The sequence below is a fragment of the Gobius niger genome (genome assembly GCF_951799975.1).
Source record: "Gobius niger genome assembly, chromosome: 9".
Taxonomy (NCBI): Eukaryota; Metazoa; Chordata; class Actinopteri; order Gobiiformes; family Gobiidae; genus Gobius; species Gobius niger.
In genome coordinates this window covers 17,057,870-17,080,679 of record NC_136860.1, presented here as the reverse complement: position 1 = coordinate 17,080,679, position 22,810 = coordinate 17,057,870, and the positions used below count along the sequence as shown (strand labels likewise).

Here is a 22,810-nt window from a genome sequence, read left to right as displayed (position 1 = left end):
CCAGATAGTGTAGTCTTCAAAGAAACACTGACGCCATCTAGCGGTGACAATCAACACCCTTCCTTTGACTCGATGGCTGATAAATCTCTATCTGGAAGAATTCAATACAGTGAAATTCCGGCATTGGTGTATGTCTGTGCGTGACTTATCGATGCTGTTTTAGTGGCCAGGATGAACGAGATAGTGCTGTGAGTAAAAGACATATTTGCTGTACTCATTTAGAACACTTGGGGGCACCGTTGCTTTAGTTCCACTTGGTACTGGCGTCACCATGATGATTTTTAACCATGGCAGAAAAAATGCGTAAAATTAGTGCACTTTTTTATTGATTAATAGGCTATGTGATCGGCCTATGCGACCTAAAGCCCGCAGTCTTAACCAAAATGCATTTGGAGGGGGGTGAAATTGAAAGACAGCCGTTAAATCTTGCGAATAATTGGTAACTACAGTGTCATTGCAAATAGGCCTACAGTGTGTAAAATAGATTTGTCTGCAGGCTATTAGCCCAGATACTGAACCAAAGAAGTTTCATCTTTCGAGGTTCTCCGTGTGGTTAAAAATAATTTGACGCTCTAAAGTATGGTTTTATGTTCAGCCTTAACAGGCCTGGTCATGGGCTAAATTCTGCAGAGATGCTTTGATAGAAAACGGCAAAGACAAGCGGGACGCCGAGACAAACCTGGACAAATAATGAAGGGTGGACGCGGTGGGGAGTAGTCAGCGGTGCAGCTCTTAGCCATTGGCTGCTTCAAACACAGTAGCTCTCCCTCTCGCTCTCCCTTAAATGCGCCCCAACCAGCGACCGTAGCAGTTAATCACAGGCCACAGAGAAGAGACACACCTTTCGCTCTTTTCGTCTTACTCGGGGATGTGTATTTACTGCAAGATATAAGTCCTTCCTCTCTTCTCGTCTATGCGCTGAGAGGTTTTTTTGCGCACAGGCTGCCGCGTCTCAGAATGACTGGGGTTTTTGAACATTTAAACACAGATATGCATTCCAACCAGATTACCTCAAGCAGCTACCACAGTCTGCATAAGGCGCAAGAGTCTCCAACTCTGCCGGTGTCCACGGCCACGGACAGCAGCTATTACAACGGCCAGCAACCGTTTGGTCAGCTGGGCTCCTACCAGTACCACGGCAGCACCGCGGGCGCCGTGCCGTACAACCCAAAGGCATACGACCTTGGCTTTAACTCGTCCTATGGCGCATACAGCACGTACGGCTCCAACCCGTCTCCCACTCCAGCAGACACAGGTAAGACGACTATTGACCTATAGCCGTTTGCAAAAAAAGGAGAAAGAAATACGGGAAATTCTGTGTTAAAGCGTTGCAATCCTGATGCACTAAACTCCGTGACGTGAATATATGATGTGTACTATTGAGATTGACTTATTAACTCGCTGTTGTAAATGCTGCAATGCAAAAATAGTTAGTTCATGAAAAAGCAGAAATAATTTACATGTCTTTTTGTTTTGTTTTGTTTTGTTTTTTCTTCAGAGAAAGAAGAGAGCGAACCAGAAATCCGGATGGTGAATGGAAAGCCAAAGAAGGTTAGGAAACCTCGAACCATTTATTCCAGTTTCCAGCTGGCTGCACTTCAACGTAGGTTCCAGAAAACGCAGTATTTGGCTTTGCCGGAGCGCGCGGAGTTGGCAGCCTCTCTTGGCCTGACGCAGACTCAGGTGGGTGCTTTTTTTTTTTTTTTTTTTTTCTAACTCCATCGCATTGTTTATTTGATGCAAGTTGGATACATATCTGAATATATGTACATTTATGTCCCTTTTCTTAGGTTAAAATATGGTTCCAAAACCGCCGCTCTAAGTTCAAGAAGTTATGGAAAAGTGGAGAAATCCCCCCAGAGCAACATGTTGCTTCAAGTGAGTCTCCCCCCTGCACCTCTCCTCCAACTACAGCCTGGGACTTTCCACAGACTCCTAGAATGAATTGTCTTACCCCTAGTTTACCTCCGAGCAGCAGCCCGCCCAACACCACGGCCCCTCCGTCCTTTTTGACGAACTACTCCTGGTACTCACCCACCACGAACTCTACGACGCATCTGCAACCCCCGCTGATCCAGCACCATCACAACTCCGCCATTAGCGCCGGGACGATATTCTGAAACCTGGGAAACTGTCAAAGCATTCTACAGACCTCGCGTGCGCGCTATGCGTAATTGCGCACAACAAACGGACGGAACCGAGAAAAGGCGGAAGGACATTAATCGAGGCAGATTAATACTACAGTTATTTTTGTATTTATTTATTTTGTCTGTGTGGACGGGTGAATGAACCACTGTTACCCAAAGCAATCCCAGCCTGGACACAAGCCTGTTTTTACGCGGACGTCACTTTTTTTGCCATCCCTGCAAATCATGAACCGCAGGACAACCTCACACAATGTAGCACAAGTTAACTGTATCGTGCCTTTTCAAAATGACCTCATTGTTGTGCGATAAAAATAAGCGTACTTTTACCCATACCCTGATTTTTTTTAATTTATTTTATTTTTACATTTCAGGAAAAAAAAAAAAAAATCCACGTTTGTAAATATGTTATCCCAGCTTTTATTTGCTTGTGCCGCTCCGTCTCCTTTGGCTCTTGGTGCAACGCCATTATCCAACCCAAGCTACTGATTGTTTTACTCTCTGTTTTACTTGTATCACACACGTTCGTATTTTGTCTTATTTATTTTTTAGCAGTGTTTCATATATGACCAAATGTTATTTAAATAAAACGTTTTTTTTTCTGTGCAATTACCTCTCCTTTTTGATGACATGGGACTGTTTCCCCCATTTAAGCTACAGCTAATGTATAATAATTGTAGGCATACATTACTGTTCCTTTATCATAATAATAGGAAGTAAAATAAAACTAAAAATTTTGCTTGGTGGTCAACAAAAACAATTAAAAACTACAGGCAAACCAATTCCTGCCAGATCCTAAAAGGACTATGGGCTAATTATTTAGACAAAAGAAATCAGAAAAACAAAAACAATTTGCCTCTCAGGGGGAAAAAATGGCGGCGTTTCAGGCTTGAAGCGAATCATCAGATGTGTGGAGGCAAATGATGTTGTTCCTTAGCAACCATCCAGGCTTAAAAAATACTGCCACGGGTTATAGCTATAACTGCAGCATGTTACAAGTCGCATTGATTTTATGTGTCTTTAATGGCTTATTTTTGATATTACGCACACACATACACAGGCTACACTTTATGACAGAATAGCACGGACAAGCACAACAACAAAAAAACAACAACCTGTAGCCGGCTCCATCACTCCCTCCATCAGGCTGGCAGGCAAGAGGCAGGGCCCGGGGCAGCACAGCTATAACCCAGAGGGGGGAGGCTCACTGCTGCACAACACGCCCTGGCATGCGATCCAAGAGTGCGGGGGGGGAAAAAACAAAAAAAAAGACCGAGGGGTGGTTCGTGAACAAGCCCGGCTCCGCAGACTTGCTGGAGACGCTGAGCTGCTTTCCAGACGTTTTATGAAGTCAGTCTAACAAGAGCAAGAGAGGGACGGCCCGGGTCCAAGACTAGACAGCCTGAAGCAACAACATCATGGAGGAGAAGGAAAAAAAAAAAAAAGCTCTGTGATCTCTCTGACGACGCGCAGTTTGACCTACATTGTTTATATGGTTCAGGAAACAGGCACGAGGCCAAAACACTCATGTAGGAGCACGTGCGTTGTGTATTAAGGTCTACATGTAAAGTTGCATAGATAACCATCAACGTCATCTGCGCGCATAGAGGCTATACACGCCGGTGCCCAAAACGCGTCGCCTGTGGCCCACATCACCCCTATAATGCAGCAACTCCCTTGGGGGCTATCACATCAACTGTCTTAGATTCCGGGGGGGAAACAATGCTCAACATTATATTAAAAGAGTCGTGTCGTTTCGTTGCTTTGCTGTATATTCTTTTACAAATAAAACCTGCAAATGCCATACCCCCAGGCTACTCCTAATTCATTCCCTCATCTATAATTTTATCCACATTTGCGCAGGTTTGAGCATTCTGGCTTTCAAAAAAACGTGAAAGCCTGCAATTACTATATAATTCTTCGCAATTTCAGATGTCCTAATATGGGGTGTCATTTTTTTTTTTTTTTTTACACAAGACAATTTCCCGCTATTTCAAGCATCAACATTGTCAAAGCCGCATGTACATAATAAATGGGGAATATCAATGCATAGTTTTTAGCCTAGCATCTTGACTCAACGATAATTATATCCATGTGGAGCCTACGCAGAATTAGCCTGAATTGCGTGGTAACTGCTGCTTTAAAATTTAAAAAAAAAAAAAAAAGAGAGAAAAAATTACTCATAATTTCCCCCCAAAGATTACCAAGATCTCGAGTGCACAATGTCATCAGCGTAATGAGGAGTAAACATTTATGCTAATAATCTACATTTTTTTCCCCATCAGCTATAAAGAGGCGAAATAAAAAGCGGAGATTTCAGTCATATTCTGATGCGTGCTGCTATAGCTGAGAGACCCGACACACGGCGACGCGTTTACGGGGATTTTTTAAAAAGGATACACAGGATGCGCGCGCTCCTCTGTCTGCCTCCCCGCAGCCATTGAGACCATCAAAGCCTCAAGGTGTGTATCTTTTATTCCTCGCATTTTCGCTTTGAATCGAAAACAAAATTCTCTCCCCCCCACACAAAAAAAAAAAAAAAAAAAAAAGAAACAGGAAAGATATATTCACTTTACGCACCAATCTTTTCGGCTCACTCCATAGGCTTCATTGTGTATTTTCTCACGCGCCTGACAAAATCAAAATGAAAATCTATGATGCGTGTATAAAGCTATTTCAAAAAGATTGTTTATTTTGAAAGTAAAGATTAGTTTATGGTGCACATTTGGTGAACGTTCTTGGGTTGAGATCTTCAATGTGGGTTCCGGGGAAAAGGCGAAGGCAGAGACAGGAGTTGCTCTTGATTTATTTCGCTGTTGCTCTCATTACGGCTATTGTGCTTTGCTCATTTTGAAGCCTCTTCACATTGACAACTCCGTGATGTACACCTGCGAGCAATTTTCCAGCCTTATACACGGGCTAAGTCTACGGGGACAGTGACGAAAAGGCGTCTCACCTATTCCACTTTTTTTTCCCCCTTCTTCTTTTGCCGCAGTGAGTTTCTTTCAGAGCACTATCTCTTTTGTCAACGCAGAAAGATCCTCCGCGCGTAAAAAAAAAGAAAAAAAGAAAAAGGAAAAAAATTGCTCATAATTACCTCAGAGATAGGAAACTGCATTAGAATAAATAAGGGCGAAATGACTGTAATTATGCTGGGTTTGATGGGCTCAGCTCGTATAATCAAGGAGAGAATACAGTGAAATAACACTGACCCTCTTGGATGTGCAGCTGCGCCTTTTGGGGGTTTACAATTCTATTTCCCACCGCAGCGACACACAATTCATGTTATAGGCCATTAATGTACCCACATGATATGGACATTTCTCAAAAGGAACATCCATAGGCTATACGGTGTCATTGTGTCCGAGATTATGCGTAAAGGTAGAGAAATTGAGCGTAAAAGCGAAACTGTTTCCACTTCAGACACAACAGTGACTAACACAGTGAGGTAGGCCGAGGTTGTTCATACTATAGCATGCACATTATGATTAGCAACTTATATTAGAGATATAAGATATTGCTGGGTTCATATTTATGTCAGAATTGGTAGCATGTGTTGCTAAATGAGTAATTAAAACAATATGACAACAGATTATTCCTATTTTGTTTCAAGGATACTATGTTTCACGACTGTTTATCCATGATGGACATGTGGTCTTGTAAATGTTTTTAGATTACCTTCACTGTCATTGTTAGGCTATATAACCAAGAGAGATAGAGTTACAATAGTTAAAATTTACGACGCGTAACTATCTCTTCTATTTTCTGCAGATCAGGTGAACTACTGGTATTTTGTTACGATGCTGAAAAACAATCTTGGCCATAATTATTGGCATGCTACAGTAAGAAATCTATTTCCCCAACAGTCAGTGTTTAACTTGAGGCCGAGAGGCTGAGGGTGGTACGCGGCGCGGCCTCTCAACTTTACAGCTGTCCGCGCATGTCTATCGACAACACCGGCTGCCTCAGATGCAACTATCCATTTACCACACACACACAACCGATATCGTCTTTTCATTGCACAAAACGGCGATTGTTAGGTGACAAATAAAGTCTCTAGAAAGTGAAAAGAGCTGTGTCGTTGATTGAATCCAGGTCTCCCGCACCGCGCTGGATAAATCAATATGGAGGCGTTCATTCGGCGGTACTGGATTATGCGCGGCACTTTATTCATGTATTAAAATAAAGATGTTGATTCCCAATATCATGTAATTCGATAAAAACGTGCAGTGAGGTTATGTTACTGAGATTGCTGTACATCTGAGAGCAGTGAGCAGCAGCAGCACAGCCATGTGCTGAGCCCTAAACACGGTCATAAATCTCAGCTGCCAGTGCTACAATTATGCTACTGAGAGAGGCTTCAGTCACACACGTTTATGACATAATTTAAATCAGACTTTTACTGCTTCTGAAAATTTGCACATTATGTACATTAACATAAATAAATTAAAGTGATCATTACAAAACTAAATATTTCTATGTTGACTAAACACATCTTGACAAATACAGAAAGCCGAAAAGACCCTGTTTCACAGCGTATACAGCACAAAACAAATGAGAAATATGTACAAAATACAGTGACAAAAGAACTGCTATCCACGTGTTTTCAAAGCAGCACCTCGTCAGGCCTTCTATTTCCAATAACACCGGGGCACGGCGTACGCTTTGTTTCAGTGCAGCTTCAACAGTGTTCTCTGGAACACAGACTGAACACAGACGGACCTCAAAAGAAACAAAACTCATGTGAATAATTTAACATAAATAACAAACACAGAAACGACATACAGCACTTTGAGGCTTTGCTGCTGTGGTCAAACACCTTTGGTCTAACCTCTGATTAGTTTAGATATGCCCCTGTGGGCATGCAGCTCAATCGTAATGTAGGCCTATACTTGATATAAAATAATCTAAACTGACAATGATAAACAGCAGCCAAAGGGATCCGCTCTCGCGACTTCCGCCCTGCGTCACGGCTCTGTGCCCTCGGGCTCCTCGCTCTCAGTCAGTTGCTGGCGCCTCTGAGGGTCCGGCTCGGGCAAGTCCTCCGGGTTCTGTTGTTTGTGAGCGGCCTGCCCGCGCGCCACGTCCTGGTGCACGTGCCGCGCCAGAGTCAAAGCGAGCTGTTTGCTCACATGAGCTGCGACTGTTGCATAGACTCCTGGTGTGTGGTCGGATACCACGAAGTATAGCTGGGGATGTATGAGCCGGTGGACCCCGCTGATGTCTTCACTGTGGTGGGTGAGCTCCAAACCGGAGGCACGGAGGGGGAGCCCGTGGACAGCCCACGGCCGCTGGACAAAGCGTTTGTGTCGATGGTACCACCCCCTTGCTTCATCAGTTTCTTAAACTTGGAGCGTTTGTTCTGGAACCAGATTTTCACCTGTGCGCACATGTGATAGGTACAATTAATTTAGAGACATTAAAAAGACACTGACAATGAATAGGTATGACTTCAAATCAGGGTTGGTTCGCTCTATTCAAAATCGAGAAACGCTGAATTTGACTCAAACCAATTGTTTTATTTTTACTGCATTTTTTAACACAAGCAAGTAAAGCAAAGCTTATTGTTTACATAATCGTAACACCTATTTGTATATGAACAAAATGAATACGTTTTACAGAGTCGCGCACATTATTCACGAAAATATAGGCCAATAAAATAGGCTACGAACTCTTTGTTAAAAAAATAAAAATACAGTTTGTATTTTTTATAGCCTATAGGCAAGAAATTAAACAGCCAACACCGAGTGTTATAAAAACACACTTACAAGTAAAATAGCCAACATTTTTTACGTGTAATATTTCGGAAGTACAATGTAGGCTAAAGATATTGGGGGTATGTCTGTAAAAGAACGCGCTCCAGCGCCATGTGGCGGCATGTGCGCGGCCACTTGCCTGTGTTTGCGTGAGTCCCAGAGACGCGGCCAGCTCTGCTCTCTCCGGCAAAGCCAGGTACTGGGTCTGCTGAAACCTCCTGTTCAGAGCTTGTAGTTGTAAACTGGAATAGATAGTCCTTGGTTTCCTAATCTTTTTGCCTTTTCCGTTGAAGCGCACTTCTCCGCCTTCCACCACCGTGTTTTTCTCTGTTTCTGGCACTAACGGAGAACAAAGTAAAAGAAGTGAGTAAGGAGTCAGTTGCAGCGTGAGAGCAGTGCAGGAATGAAGAGCGCTGCCTAACTTTTACAGGCTGTACATTAGGTATAATTACCCTTAATTGCATACATTGTTTATAGCGTTACGCAATAAATAATTACCAAGCCCAACATCTGGCTCGTGGTTTCCGAGCAGCAGCAGTTAGGACAGCTAAAGTGAAGCACTAAAGGTGCAGCTTACCTGTGTCTTCTAGTCGCGTCTGTGAGAGCGCAGAGCTGTTTTGGTACGTCTGCACGGAGCCCAGGTACGGGCTGGTGGGATGGCTGCCGTAAGGATAGCCCAGCGACCTGGGGAAGGACGAGGCTGGGCTGTAGCTGTCGTGCTGCGTGTGGCCTGCAGAATGTAAACAGTGCATGGGATAGTGTCCGTGAGACATAGAGGACGGAGACATTTGTTGACTCGGGGGTCCAAACTCCATGAAAACAGCTTTTCCCGAGGCAGGGCTATTAAGACTTTCAGGAATTGTAGTCATTGTCATCTCTTCTGGCGGTTCCCTTCGTCTCGCTTTTGTTGTTTTGCCGCTATGATCTCAGTGAAGGACGGGTCCCAATTTAAGGCGAACTGATTTTTTCTCGTTCCATTCATAAGAAAATGTAGTTTGTGCCCGTGAAAAGTCCTAGGTATGATGCTGTGGACCTAGACAAAGTCGCTCAAAGGTTTGAATCTCGGACTCATGAATATTCATCAAAGACGCTCGCTGATTGGTCCACTCTCTCCAAGAGGGAAGCGGATTGGCGACGCTGGGGCTGGGTCCGAAGGAGCTGGGAAAGTCAAGAAAAAACATCAAACCTCACATAGACTCATGACACGAGTGCACATTATTATTATTATTATTGTTATTATTGTTATTATTATTATTATTATTATTATTATTATTATTATTATTATTATTATTATTATTATTATTATTATTATTATTATTACAACTCATGCAAGCTCCATATAATTTATACAAAAATCATTGAAGCCTCCCAAAGCTTCTCTGCTGCTGCACACTTTGATTGAAGATTTTTGATTAAAGCTCCTAATGAAGCTGTAAGCTATTAGCATAACACTAGCGTTTAATTTAAGTAGCTGCGTAATTATCCATGTATTTAGCGCTTAATGTGGCCTGGGGTCTTAGTTACACCTGCAGTGACGGGGCAGTGGCAATCCAGATTTTAAGGCAAAATGGACAAAAACAGCATCAAACAAAACGTAGGCCTATTTAAGAATTAACACATAGTTTGCAGAAGGACGATTAAAACTAATACAGGATTTGAGAAAGTTTTTAATCGTCCTTTTGTTAATATTACATCAAAAAAATAAAAAAATAAAAATAGGCTAAATAAAAGCACAACAAGTGTTTGAAGTCATGCAGTCGTTGTCGTGCGTAAAAAGGGATTTCAAAGCATCGCTCGTGCAGGATCTTATTCCCACTAGGCTTTACAAAATGTTTATCAGCATTTACAAAAGCTGGCGACGAAATGCTATTGTTTATCTACGCGTAAAGACCGAAAAAGCAAAGCACTGTCTTTTTTTGTTTTGTTTTGTTTTTACATTGCGTCCTGATTAATGAGGTGAACGAGCAAACCTCCGTCAATAATGATCCATGAACGTTTGATTTAATTGAATTAGCCTAAACTCAGAGACATTTCCCAGTGCAAACCAGTGCAGAGCTTACATCAAGAGACAAAAGCTTTGTGTGCGCACTTACGAAACAGGCATCATGTGATGGAGAAGAAAAAGACAAGTCCTCGCCTTCTGGGGTCACAGAGACTCCGCAGGATGCGCCTGGAGCGAGGCGCACAGCCCCAGCCGCTTTTCACTCTCCCGGGCTTCATCCTGATCACCGACACGTTCAGTCTGAGCACAGAGCAGAGACACAGCCGCGCTCTCTATCCGCAGTCTCCTATCTCCACCTGAATAACAAATTAAAGCCAGTTAAATTCCCTCACTGTCATTATCAGCCTAATTACATAATTGAACTCAAAACACAACTAGCAAGTTGCAAAACGCGTTATCAAAATGCAGCCGCTGACATCACGACGCGTGTGCCAAAGTGTGCCAGACGGCAGCTCATGCCTGGATTCAAAGATTTCTGTGAAATATTAGGCTATAAAGCAAGCTGGTCCCCTTGTCCCCCCGAAATAGGCCAATTTGAAGTGATTTCTCTGGAATTACTTTGGAAAAAATGCTTCAAGATTTCCTCTATCAACAACGACAATGATAATGGTAGTACAACCAATAATTATCATCTTCCAGAACAGAGGACAGATTTTTATGGGTACTTGGTGGGTGCGACTGATAACTGTCATTATTTTCCCACGATTATAGGATCTGCAAACTGAAACGCGGCTGCGAGCAGAACCATTAAAGAAACAGAGACAGAATGTGCGCAGTAATGTAAAATAAAGCCACTACTATAATATTGAGAATAATTGGAGTATTTTATTATTAAAGGTAACTGCAGCTAGTTCTGAAAGATAAAATGTGCGGAGTGTGTTCATTTACTTGATGATACTTGGAGCAGCGTAACGCACACTTTCCAAAGTCATCAAGACGGGACACGCGTTTGATAATATAAGCACTTTGTTCATCACGTGACCGAAGCTTCAGTCAGCCGCAGCAGGACTCTAACTTGAAACTAAAAATAAAAGTCCAGGCACGTGCACGAGTGCACACGCACGAGGAGCGCGCAGAGGCAGGGCTCATTAGGACAGAGTAGCTCTGTGGCTGAGGGTGTTTTAACACCTGCTGCTCTTCACCTGAGGGTTAGCGCAGAGGTGGAGAGACGCGGGGGCACTGAGGAGGGGGCTTCATTTGGAGAGGCCGCTGATAGAAACCTCAAAGTAACACGTTTGATCAGGCAACACAGATTAACACGTTTATAAAACGTACGAAAAACAGCTGATTAATTTGGGCCACTTTACACCGGGACATTTCGCACAAATATTTGAACGAATTCAACAGGCCAATTTATTGCCAGGATGTAATGATCCAACGGGTTGTGCATTGAACTGCAAGAGGAACTCAACCCATACATTATGTTTGTAGCAGGTATAGCTATAATGCTCTACATGTTTGCAACCCGTATTGCCGGAACTTCAGAAAACCAAAAACCCTGGTCTAATTGAGCTTCATTTTATTTTGAAGGTGTCAATTTGACATTTGTTATCAGAAAGGCTAGTTATTTACCACAGAAACAACAATAATATCCCTATACACGCTTAGCAATAAAAAGCTAAGCCCTACTTTCCGATTTAAGCTCTTCATTTGAACCAAATCTGTATGACGCACTGTGACGTATAGTGAGCCAACCCAACAATATAGGCTTTACTTCATATGCTGCAAAGGAAAAATGAAAAAAATAATGAAATAAATGAAACTGCCTTTTGTTTTGTCCCTGTGTTGTTTTGTGCATCCTGTAATTTGCAGCGTGAATGAGCGCAAAGTAGATGCACCACAATTAACCGGAGCCTCTTCCACGGGCAATGTGGCGTCAAAATGCGGATTGATTTAGTTGTAAGCTGCAAGGAAAATCACTGTGGAGCTCGGGCTGCATTGTCCTATTGGTTAATTGACTGTAATATAGAAAGGGGGGAAAAGAATAAATAATGTTGATGTTTTATTTTATTTTATCTTTCGAAAATGTAGTCACTTGTATCCTACATTAACGAATGCCTTTTATTCAAATTGCACGGGATTGACCCTTATCGGTTTGTATAGCCTATAGGCCAAGATGGAGCCAACTTTGAGCTGACTTTGGAGATATTGAAAGACCAAATGTGTTTTAAGACGTGCTAAATTCCACGTTACACTTCATTAAAAGAGTAAAACGAATCCGAAGAGAATTGATGGCGCACCTCTCAGGCAAGTTATTCATCATTTTCCAATCTTGAATAATACATTTTGTTTTCTAGGAGCCAATGGACAAAGAAGAGAACGATAAATCCAAGGCAGAAGACATTGCCATGTTGCTTCCTTATGTTTCTATTATTTTTTGTATTAAACATATAAAACAGTGCATTGATTTCCAGCGTGAGTGCCTTTAAAACTGTGAATGATCGTCCTGTCGAGTCAGGCTCTGATGCGTGCGCCGGCACTGGAGTAAACCATGATTAACATCGGGGTAATAAGCCTGGACACGGGTCATTTAAGTGCCGAGAAGTTATTTTTCAAACTCATTTTTTCATTATTTTTTTTTTTTTTTACCTGTGGGATGTTCAGAGGCGCTCTCTTCTCAGAAAGCCCGGTGGGGTCGCGCTGTGGAAAAGCCCCCGTGCGCACTGGCGGCCATTACAGCAGCAGCAGGGGTCAAGGCACAGCGGCCAGCAGCACTAACCTGCCCGAAATTGGCTGCAAAATGACCAATTACCTGAGTGAAGGCTGTGCAGAAGGGACTTTGGAAAATATGGCTTTTACTTAATTCAACTAAACTGTAAAAGAAACTAGTGTCACTGCGCTGCATGCTGAAGCATCCACCTGTTAGGAAAAAGGTGGTCAGAGTCGGGACTCAGCCACACGGGACACAGCGCATGGCTCTGGGGTTATTTGACCAACATAAAACAAAGATTGATTAAACATCTTTATATGTGTAGCTTTAATCTGTCTGTAAATGGGGAAAATGCAAATTCGCCCAATTAAGTCATTTGCCAACGAGAGGCGGCCTGCTTGACGTTCAGCTGCCTCTGCGCCCCTTTTTAGTTTTTGTTAAGAGTTAAATCTCACACAAAGACAGGAAGGAGGTCAGCACTCAGCCAACACCTGAATGCGCGCTCCTTTTTGTGTTCCCCTTGATCCCCACAGCCTGCGCCTGTCATTAGTCTTAATGATGGAAAATTGTCATGTTGATACAAGTCTTGCTCTCCCCCTCTCGTCTTTGTATAAGTAGAAGGTGGAAGCTCTATTTGTAACAAAGTTCTTTGTGACTAAAAGCCGTGGACATTGCATTTGTGCCGAGGGAGAAAAGAGGCTGTAGATGCTCTTTCCATAGCTGGGATAATTATTCCTACTGTGGCCTTAATGATTCGCTGTGTTCATCCTGCTTCTCATCCACGCGCCAGGCCCTCAGCACAGCCCCGTGTCAGGGAATATGAAAAACCCATATAATGAAACCATTTTGGCTGATGGAAAAAGGGGGCTACTGAAGCTGCACTTGCGACAAAGACGGCTCAATTATATGAGTAATTGTGATAATTTTCCTTCCATTCACGGCTTTCTGTGCAAGGTAAAAACCACAGATGCTGAAAGGGAAATTACTTGGACAATGTATAATCTGCGAAATGGTCACAACAGGAAAAAAAAAAAGAAAAAAAAGAAAAAAAGATGACTGTAAGAAAGTGTAGGACTATAAATAGTTATGTTAATGCGGGGCACGTAAATACACCCTCAGGAGTGGGGCACACAAACAAACAGCTCTACCTTGTATGCTCCGTATGAAAGAACATATAGCCTACCAAATGACCAGTGGGGGAGAAAAAAAAACATGATAAAAGTAGATCCGCAGCTGCTAGAAAATTAAAGCTCCTTCTCTTTCCTATTGACGAATGCGCGCCCTGAAAACGCACCCCCATCGTTGGCTATCATTTGTTGTTCTGACAGGAAAAGGATAATTACCTCTCTCAGAAGCAGGAGGACTGACATGGCCTTTAGACTTTGCCATGAATGCAGAAAGCGTGATAGAAAAAAAAAAGGCTCGTGGAATAATTTTCTCCTTCGGCTCTCTCCCTTTTCTGTTGGAGAGCGTGTTTTGTTCCCGCAGAACTTGGAGATGGCGGTATTGTAGAGTGCATTAAACCACGGGTGTTCATACGGTAAATATGACATCCCCGGTGTCTATCAGCAGCGGCGGCGGCGGCTTCTCGTGGACGAAGTGAAATGCATTAAAATTTTCGATTTCATCTTCAGGGACAGACAGAGGAGAGTCACAGATATATGCATTATGTGGCTGTTCCATGTGCGTGTGTTGGATTAAACATCTCCGGAGCGCACTCTCTGTCTGACAGTCAGGCTGCAGGCAAATGGCATTTATATGGGGGGGGGGGGGGGGGGGGGGGGGGGGAGAAAAAGAGCCATGCTTTAAAGGAAGCTTTTAACTTACAGTAATACGGTGTAATTAACCATCATTGTGTTGAAGAATCCCCCTGTCTCTGTTCTCAGGAAAGACAAAAAACATGACAGCATTTCCATTAAACCCAGTCTCCATAAAGATTGTTGTGTTCCATATACCAGGGCAGTAGTTATGGCACAACAGTATAGTCAATAAAGCCTCAAGAAAGATCATTTAGTTTAGCAAAAAAAAAAAAAATCATCTTCACATTAATCCTCGATCTGGTAGTGCCATGAATTATCTCTCTCCAAACACTGTCAACATCGTGCATGATCATCAACAGAGAGAATTTACATTTTGGCATTTCAGATATTGTATTTTTCATATAGGCTCATGCATTACGCGAATCACAAAATGCCTGATTTATATCCGACTACAATATCAATTTAAAGTAATACTTCCATTCAGAGGATTGAAGTTCGGACTCTAAATCAGTCATTGTCCTTCATTTGTGTGCGTTTGTGTGGTAACGTTTTCTCTGATGTAACAGACACAGGAGATGTGAGCATGAAGTGCTGTGCCAGAAGCAATCTCTGTTACTATGTGGCCATTAATAAAGGATTTTGTTCTTTTAAAAGTAACTTTGTGTCAATATTCTCTGTATCTTGGGCTGTAAATATGGCCCACGCATCTTCTGCAGTATCTTCTATTCAAAGGTTCTCATATAAAACCTTCTAACCCCGTAGTTTAGATCTCTCCAGTAGTAAAGTTCTCTTGAAATACGTATATTTGCCCTTGATTTGAGTCATTTTTACTTATCAAGATGAAAAAAAAAATGGATGGACTTAAAATTTCCCTTTTCTTTCCTTAAATGTTAACACTTTACTTACTGTAGCCTACTGGAATCTTAATTTAAGGGACAGTACAGAGACGTTAAGCTCATAAGATACTACAGAGATGCACTTCTCCATTGCTACAGTTTCCCTCCGTAATGAAGAAGTGCAGGGAGGGACTTCAGCTGCCTGGTGGATGGAGCTTCAGTCGGCTGGACCTGGCCCGGAGACTCCAGAGACTCCTTACTGAAGAGACGGGTGTGTGGGATCCCCTGGCCACGCTCAGGGCTTTGTGGGTGAGGCGGGTGGAGTAAGAGACCCGAATGCACCTCTCTGTGAACAGCGTCCTGATCTGAAAACAGAAAATTGCAAATCTGATCAGAAGACTTGACAGGAAAATTCCAATTAGATATTTCTCCAAACTGTGCCGTCCGAGACTACGAAGAGAAAAATCTAAAAGATGTTTACATAGTGGCAATCTTCAGCCAAAAGCCCCGAGAGAGATCGTTTGGAAGATGTTTTGAGCGTTGTAGAAAAACATCTTTTCCACTTTTAACACTGACGTTGAGCGATTTCCTGAAACGCTGCATCTAATCTAATATAGGTAATTGTGATAGTTTTGAACTCCAAATTGCTCCTATTTTGGGACAGCCCTTCTATTTGACCTTTGATCCCTCCGTGTCCTGCAATCTGGTACAAATCTCCCCTTACTGGCCGGACCGGCATTACAGCCATGCAGTTCAAAACACTTGTATCAGCCTCAAATGATGACCCTCTATCAGACAAATGCCCCAATACTCTAGGCTCTGAGTGCAGGGAGGCCACGGACCCCTCAGGACACCCCCCCCCGGACCCCTCCCTGGGACCCCTACGGACCCATGGCACCACCTGATTGTTCCCTGCAGCATCTCTGTGCCACCACCACTATCCCATACAGTCTTTTGTGTGACAAACGCTCAGCTTCAAACCAGCAATCTCAATTCAGAGCACCCCACTGTGCACTTCCTGACAGCATCCAGAAATGTTTTCAAGTTGTCAAGTCCCTACAGTAATGGCCTCCGAGCACAATACAACAAAACAATAATCATATGATCAGAAATTTGGGATTTAGAGGATGGCGGTGAGCAACCTTTTCCATTTCCACCATTTGTTGTTTTACATTTAAAGACATTCATACCCGTCCACTTTGGCACTGCGCCAAATGGGCCTCTCCACTCTGCTCTGAGTGATGTTTTTATTTTTTACAAATGACAAGGCGATACAGGCGAGTTTTAACACCCGAGAATGTTAAATACGATGCAGGCGCTTCACTGAGTATTCGACTATCGACATTGACAGTTGTAAATGGACATATCAAAGGAGCCTGTGCCACTGCAGCCTGTATAAAAGTGTCCATTTGGATTCTTTATGAACCTGTTGGACAGCAGGGTTAAAAATGTTTCACGATGGATGCGACCAAATAAGGTTCATGTGTCAAATTTCAAGTTTGGGAAATTGGTCTCCTGGATTTGACTCATTCTTCAGCTACATATGGTCAGAGGCATCACAGATTGTGCATGTTTTTTGGTATGTTGGACATTAGTTATTTATTAAGCCTGCACTTTCAAAGAGATACTTCATGGTTTCAGAAGTCAATGTTTTATAGGCTATATGTGCAATAAGGTCGCATGTGTAACCTCCGAGATCTACAGTATACTATTACTTGCAACTGACCAGAAAATACGCACAAAATACCTCATGAAAGCTATGTTGTATGTTAAAGGGTAGCATGTATAATCAGAGTTTAGTGTGCTATAGCAATAACCCCATTCAACACATGTACAGAAGCACCCGCCTGCCTACAAATACATGTATCGAACAGAACTCTTGTCTTGTCCTGTCTTAATTCAACAGTAGTAGTAGTAGTAGAAATTTTATTGTCCCCGTGGGGAAATTCATTTGCAGTGAGTACACAAATACAACAATGACCCCAGCAGACAGATCCAAACATTGACAACATACAAAGAACAAACCACGGCCCATCAACCTCAGTTTAAATTATGTTAAAATCATTATCTACATTCCTTAAAAACCTTCTCTGACAGACCAGCTGTGCAGAATAAAAAAATAAATAAAATAAAAAATCACTGTTGGTTACTCCGTATTGTTGGTTTGTTTAACTGTAAAATAGCTTGTGGCACAAATGACTGCCTGGTCCTGTTTTTGGTCAGGGCGGGGCTCCTGTACCTTCGACCTGAGGGTAGCAGCTCAAACTCTCTAAACAGAGGATGTTTTGAGTCCAATAATATTATGGAACACCTAGGATTTTGTTTGCAACTGTACATATTTTCCTAAGGGAGTTCTTTTGTGCCTCAGTCATGGCCCCGTACCAGCAGATGATACAGAAAGTCAGAACACTCTCCACAAAAGCACTATAAAACATTTTCAACATGTTTCTATCCACCTGAAAGGACACCAATTTCTTCATAAAGTAGACATAAACAAGTCAGAATTTCTTGAAAGATTGGACACTTTAATTTGCAACAAGGAGGCGCAATGTGGCTCAAAGAGGCATTTGACCAGGGGCGCTTCTACAGAGGTGGCCAGGGGGGCACAGACCACCCCAGGAACCATGTAGAGGTCCTGAAAGAGTGTGGGTTAGTAACAAGTTTAATTCATTTTTACTCACATTGTATCACCAGTGTTGATCAACTATGGGGAAACCATTTTTTCACATTTCAGTGTGACTTTTTTTGTTTGTTTGCTTGTTTGTTTTTGTGTGAATGATCAAATTTTGCAAAGCGACCCCTTTTTCCGGTGAGCACGTGATATTCTATTGTTCGGGCTGCGGAGCAATCATAGGACGTTGGAAGTGGTGGTAAAAATGTAGTCACTTGTTTCTCCCCGTGTTGTGTGAGTGCGTCATTGAGTTGGTGTCTATGCAGAATACTAGCTATCGCAGCCTCCCGCCTCACCAACCCTTTACCTGCGGGCACCCAGGTGAACTTGGGTCTTCCCTAGTAGCCCATGAGACTTTTCTAACATCTTGATGTAAGAAATGCAGTGATTTGTGTTCTTCAGGCTCAGTATTTGTCATATAATATTCCTAATAGTCGATAATTACAGATTAACTTTAGGTCTTTGGGATATTATTTTTAACTGGTAGCCCTCGTAGTCCTTGGCTCTAAAAAAAAAAAACGGTTGGTGACCCCTGTTGTGTACCTTATCTTTAGTAAAAAATTTACTGCATCAAGACTAAATAAACAAGGTGGCACCTGCATAATCTTCATGCATTTTTATAGTTTTAATTTCTGTCATTATAAACACTAACCTAACCTATAGTGTTAGTTAAAGAGAAACCCAACGAGATCCAAAAGGGGTACAGTATCATCAGTTTCAAACGCATATACACAAAAGGAGAATCCAATGAGTGGTATCAAATCAATTGTGATTTTTTTTTTCATTTTTCATTTTATAGATGTAGCTGATCTGCATGAGCAACATGAGACCATTAGGGGTTTGTGAGTAATGCCAATTTTATAAACCTATGATTACTATTTTATTTTATTTTTTTCTCTTGACTTGAGACCACTGTGGACCTGTTTTTTTTAAATTTTGTTGTGCATTTGTACAATGACAATATAGGGATTCTGATTCTATATATTTAAAAAAAATTCTGTAAAACCTTTGAATTCTGGTGTCACACATTATGACTTCATTATTGCTGTAACAATATTAATGGTATCATAAGCGTAAGTTTCACTGTGTTTCCCAGTCCAAGCCTGCACAGCTCGGGTGCCAAATTCTGTGCAAACTTTGTACTGCTTTACAAACTTGTGTTCTGGAAAGAGAATGAAACCTCAAAGTGCTTTACTCCTGAATCCTACATTACCCCCTGCACTGTGACACTGTAAGCCTCTTCTGACCGCCTCAGAGCTACTGCGGCCCCCATTATAAACCAGTCTGACCTGCCGCTGCACCTCACCCCCATTACAAAGCAGGCGCACGCTCACGACCCCGTCTGCCAATTTACTCCGCTGCATCGCTGCCCGACGGCCCATCTCCGGAGAGCGGGCCGAGACAAGGCTGTCAGGGATTTTAATAAATGTAGGGAACGCTGCATGGAGAAAAGTGTTGCTGTCTCAATAGAGTGACACAGACAGGCCTCGGCTGTCGATGGAGCCCCTAATGACAGAGTAAGATAATGACAGCCCCGAGTTCGAATCAGCAGGAAAAGGAAGATCAATCTAGCCAGAGAAAAGGGACGGGGAGGAGGGCGTCTCTTTCTTGTTCTCCGCTTTAGCTCATCACATACATATATACCCGCGGCTGCAGCTGGCTTCAGCTGGTGGCGGGGCAGCTCTGCATTAAGTGCGCAGTGGATCGATAGCCATTACAACTCCCTCGCAGCCTGACACATCGCAGGGGCCGCGGTTGACATTTCACTCAGGGCCCGCATTGATCCCCCCTCCTCGGCCCATCCACAATGTTCCAGCCATGATAGCAGCATGGATCGGAGCCTGGGGTCCAGCCAGAATTGAAAAGCCAAAGGAAGAGAGCGGGGGCCCCGAGCAGCTGCCCGGTGTCCTACAAGTAAACAGCACAGCCCTTGGTGCATTCCTCATTTTCAATGTACTGCTTTTCCTGCCGCTACTTTTGGTCCAGGAACGGCTAGATCAAAGCCTGACCTCTCTGAATTATTTTGCTGTGGATGCATGTGTGAGAATACAAGCCTGCATTGACATCAGCGTTGATAGCATCGCCAGTTGTTTTTGGAGGGAAAATCGCTTCCAAAGAAAGTAGAAAATAAGCATCCGATGTGATTAAAAGTGGGAGTTTCCGTGAAGCTGTTCTGAAAATAAACAGGGACAAATAGCAGACAGCACAGAATTAGCTACAATTTAAGATAATTTCTTTTTAATTGCCCACGAGATGCTATCACTTGGGTCATTTTGACATTACGGCGGGATCAGCAGCACACATGGTGAAGCCAGCACTTGTTTAAAAAAAAAGAAATACGCCTTCACACTCTTGGTAACAGTTTTCCACTCTTGAACGCAGCACCAAACCAATTCCCGACCTATTTTTTGTGATTCCTATGGCACGGCTATCATGTTTTTTGAACCAAAGAAAGCGTTGTATCTATTTCAGGGGGACTTGTTGCACGCTGTAAACGGTGTAGTTACCTTGTGAGGCGTTTTGTTAAATGATAATTCACATAAGTCATCTGCCAAAAGGACACCGCTGCCGGCTTTGATTCCAAAATTGCATGAGCGGGGAATTCCCAGATAAACTGGCAATGAGATATTAAATAGGGGAGCTGTCAGGTGTATGGTGACAACATTGTTTGATATAAAGAAAAGGCTGAGGCGGGAATCTGTGGGAGTAAAACACTGTGTTATTTTCTGAAGATCATGATCTAAATAGGATTTGTTCACTTTTCCAAGATGACATTTCAAAGCCACTGCATTTCCGTGTTCTATTCCCAGGGATGTCCGGATTCTTGACAAGTGCACAAGCTTGCAGAGTAGCAAGAAAACACATGAATGCTGCTCATATATTTTATTTATTTTAGAAGATATAGATAAAGTCTAGTTAGCTAGTCAGTACAAATGAATGGGTGCTAGACTGAAAATGTCCAATTGACTGTGTGCATAACTTCAAATCATATCAACGCCGCCCAAGAAGTGACATCCTGTTTCGATCCAGCACACCAAAATAAAAGCACCATCTCATTCATTAGTTCAGCAGTTTATTAGTTCATCTGTCTTTTTGCCTAACTATTCACAGACAAAACACTTAAAATGTGTAATTATAGTCTTGTGATGTTGCAAGTACCTGCTGAATGCAATGAGACGAGCTGTGTCCTTCTATTTGGCCGTACTTAATCAAAACAGGAAGTCACTTCTTCGGTGGCGTTGTTATGATTTGAAGTTATTCACAGAGTCAATTATGGGAAGAAAGTGTTGATCAAACTTTGATGGATCATTTGACTTCTTACCCACCTGGACCTCGGTAAAAAAAAAACTACGTAGCCTTTTCATCAAAAATGTTACCCAGTTTTCTTTAGTTTGACATTTTTTGTGATGTTTATAGTTTCACTTCCTTATTGGACACTGACAGGAAGTGACATAGATAGAGGCAAACAATTAAAATAAAATGTTGCCGTGCCGACCATGTTATGTCAATGGGAAATTAGCTGCTATGGAACTTTCAACTCAAAGGCCATAAAATTTTTGTTCTGTAGTGGAATAAAAAGGATTTTGCTGCAAACAGAAAGCAGACATTTGTGGGGGGAAATACCTTTGTCTACTGTGCATCAAAATATAAAGCCTATTTATTTAATTGATCAGAAATTAGCATGCTAGTTGATCATGCGTGCACTGTGACTATTGGTCTCTGAAAGTTGTGTAAACTACTGGACACAGCAACTTCAGCATTCTTGTTAAACTATGCTATACCGCACAAAACACTGACATTCGTCGGCTATCAGCAGCTTTTCAAGAAGATTAAAAATAAGAAAGTGCATTCAATAAACCCCATGGCACAGGTAAATTACAGAGGATAAATATTGTGGCAATATGACACTTGTAATGGAGAAATGCATCAGATTACATGCATAATGCCATAATTGAAGGCTATAGCCGTGGGCAGAAATTTGTTTTAATGAATTGTTCCCACCTGGCGGGAGCTACTGACGCACAAATTGAATAAATAACAATAACACTTACATCCCACACACACATTAAACATGGTTGGGCTGTCTTGTCCCAGAGAGACCACTGCTGCTGCTGCTGCCTCTCCATCAAACCGCCATCTTTAATTTCTCTGCGGCCCGGCCCGCGCGGATACAATGCCTGTCGTCACATAGTCTGGCCTCATTATGTACAGGGAGAGGGGAAGGAACAGGACATGAAGATGAGAGCAGCACTGCAGTTACAATGCCTCCTATTTAAGATGGCGGGGTGGGGGAATGGGGGTGTGGAGGCAGTGGGGAGACGCCTCACCCCTCCAGGTCCAATTGTGCGACCCGGGACGGCCCGTCAGCACAGACAGTCCCACAGACGGGCAGACTCCGCACATCATCACTGGCTCGGCAGCTCTGGCACACTGTCCCAGGTTAGACAGGATGAGTTCTGATAGTTACTGGCACCGAGTCAAGAGTCAGGGGGATCAGCCAGGGCATTGTAGGGACAAGGGGTAGGCTTTAAACACAAGGGGTCTGTGTGGATCGCTGAATGACGGACACAATGGAAATTCAGCTATGCAGTTTCCTTAATCAAATGTAATAAAGTGTTGCATGCATTTGTAATTGTATGTTCAGTGAGTAGGCGCTGAAAGTTGCTGATATCGGCAGAGATTGTTGTCAGAAGGTCTCACACACAATCTGCACCCTACATGCATAACTTGAATTGAAACAGAAAATCTCTGCTATTACTCGGCACTAGCTTATTGTAATGCCGTCATCTTCGAAATGCACTTCTGTTCAGAGTCTCTTAGGGTCGATGACGGTTTTTCTTCCAAACAGCCACACGTCCCCTTGAGTCAAATAGATGTTGTCAAAGCCACTTCTTTTATGGTTGTGATTATTATTTTTTGCCTGTTCAATAACCAAGATCGCTGACTCCCATTTCATTTTTAAAAAAAGAGTCAGACGTTTCAATCTCGAA

The 22,810-nt window shown here is 42.7% G+C and overlaps 2 protein-coding genes across 2 annotated transcripts; one reads left to right on the top strand and one right to left on the bottom strand.

Annotated features, from left to right (window-relative positions):
- The first annotated feature begins 802 nt into the window (after positions 1 to 802).
- On the top strand, positions 803 to 2,710 carry dlx2a (distal-less homeobox 2a). The gene is made up of 3 exons (XM_079562614.1): positions 803 to 1,255; positions 1,499 to 1,683; positions 1,791 to 2,710. The coding sequence occupies exons 1-3, from the start codon at positions 958 to 960 to the stop codon at positions 2,118 to 2,120; spliced, it is 813 nt and encodes a 270-aa protein (XP_079418740.1). The 5' UTR covers positions 803 to 957; the 3' UTR covers positions 2,121 to 2,710.
- Positions 2,711 to 5,958: 3,248 nt separating this feature from the next.
- Positions 5,959 to 10,351, bottom strand: dlx1a (distal-less homeobox 1a). Its single transcript, XM_079562719.1, has 4 exons — positions 9,994 to 10,351; positions 8,478 to 9,058; positions 8,040 to 8,239; positions 5,959 to 7,524 (listed from the first exon to the last, which is right to left on the bottom strand). The coding sequence occupies exons 2-4, from the start codon at positions 8,773 to 8,775 to the stop codon at positions 7,273 to 7,275; spliced, it is 750 nt and encodes a 249-aa protein (XP_079418845.1). The 5' UTR covers positions 8,776 to 9,058; positions 9,994 to 10,351; the 3' UTR covers positions 5,959 to 7,272.
- Between the last annotated feature and the right edge of the window lie 12,459 nt (positions 10,352 to 22,810).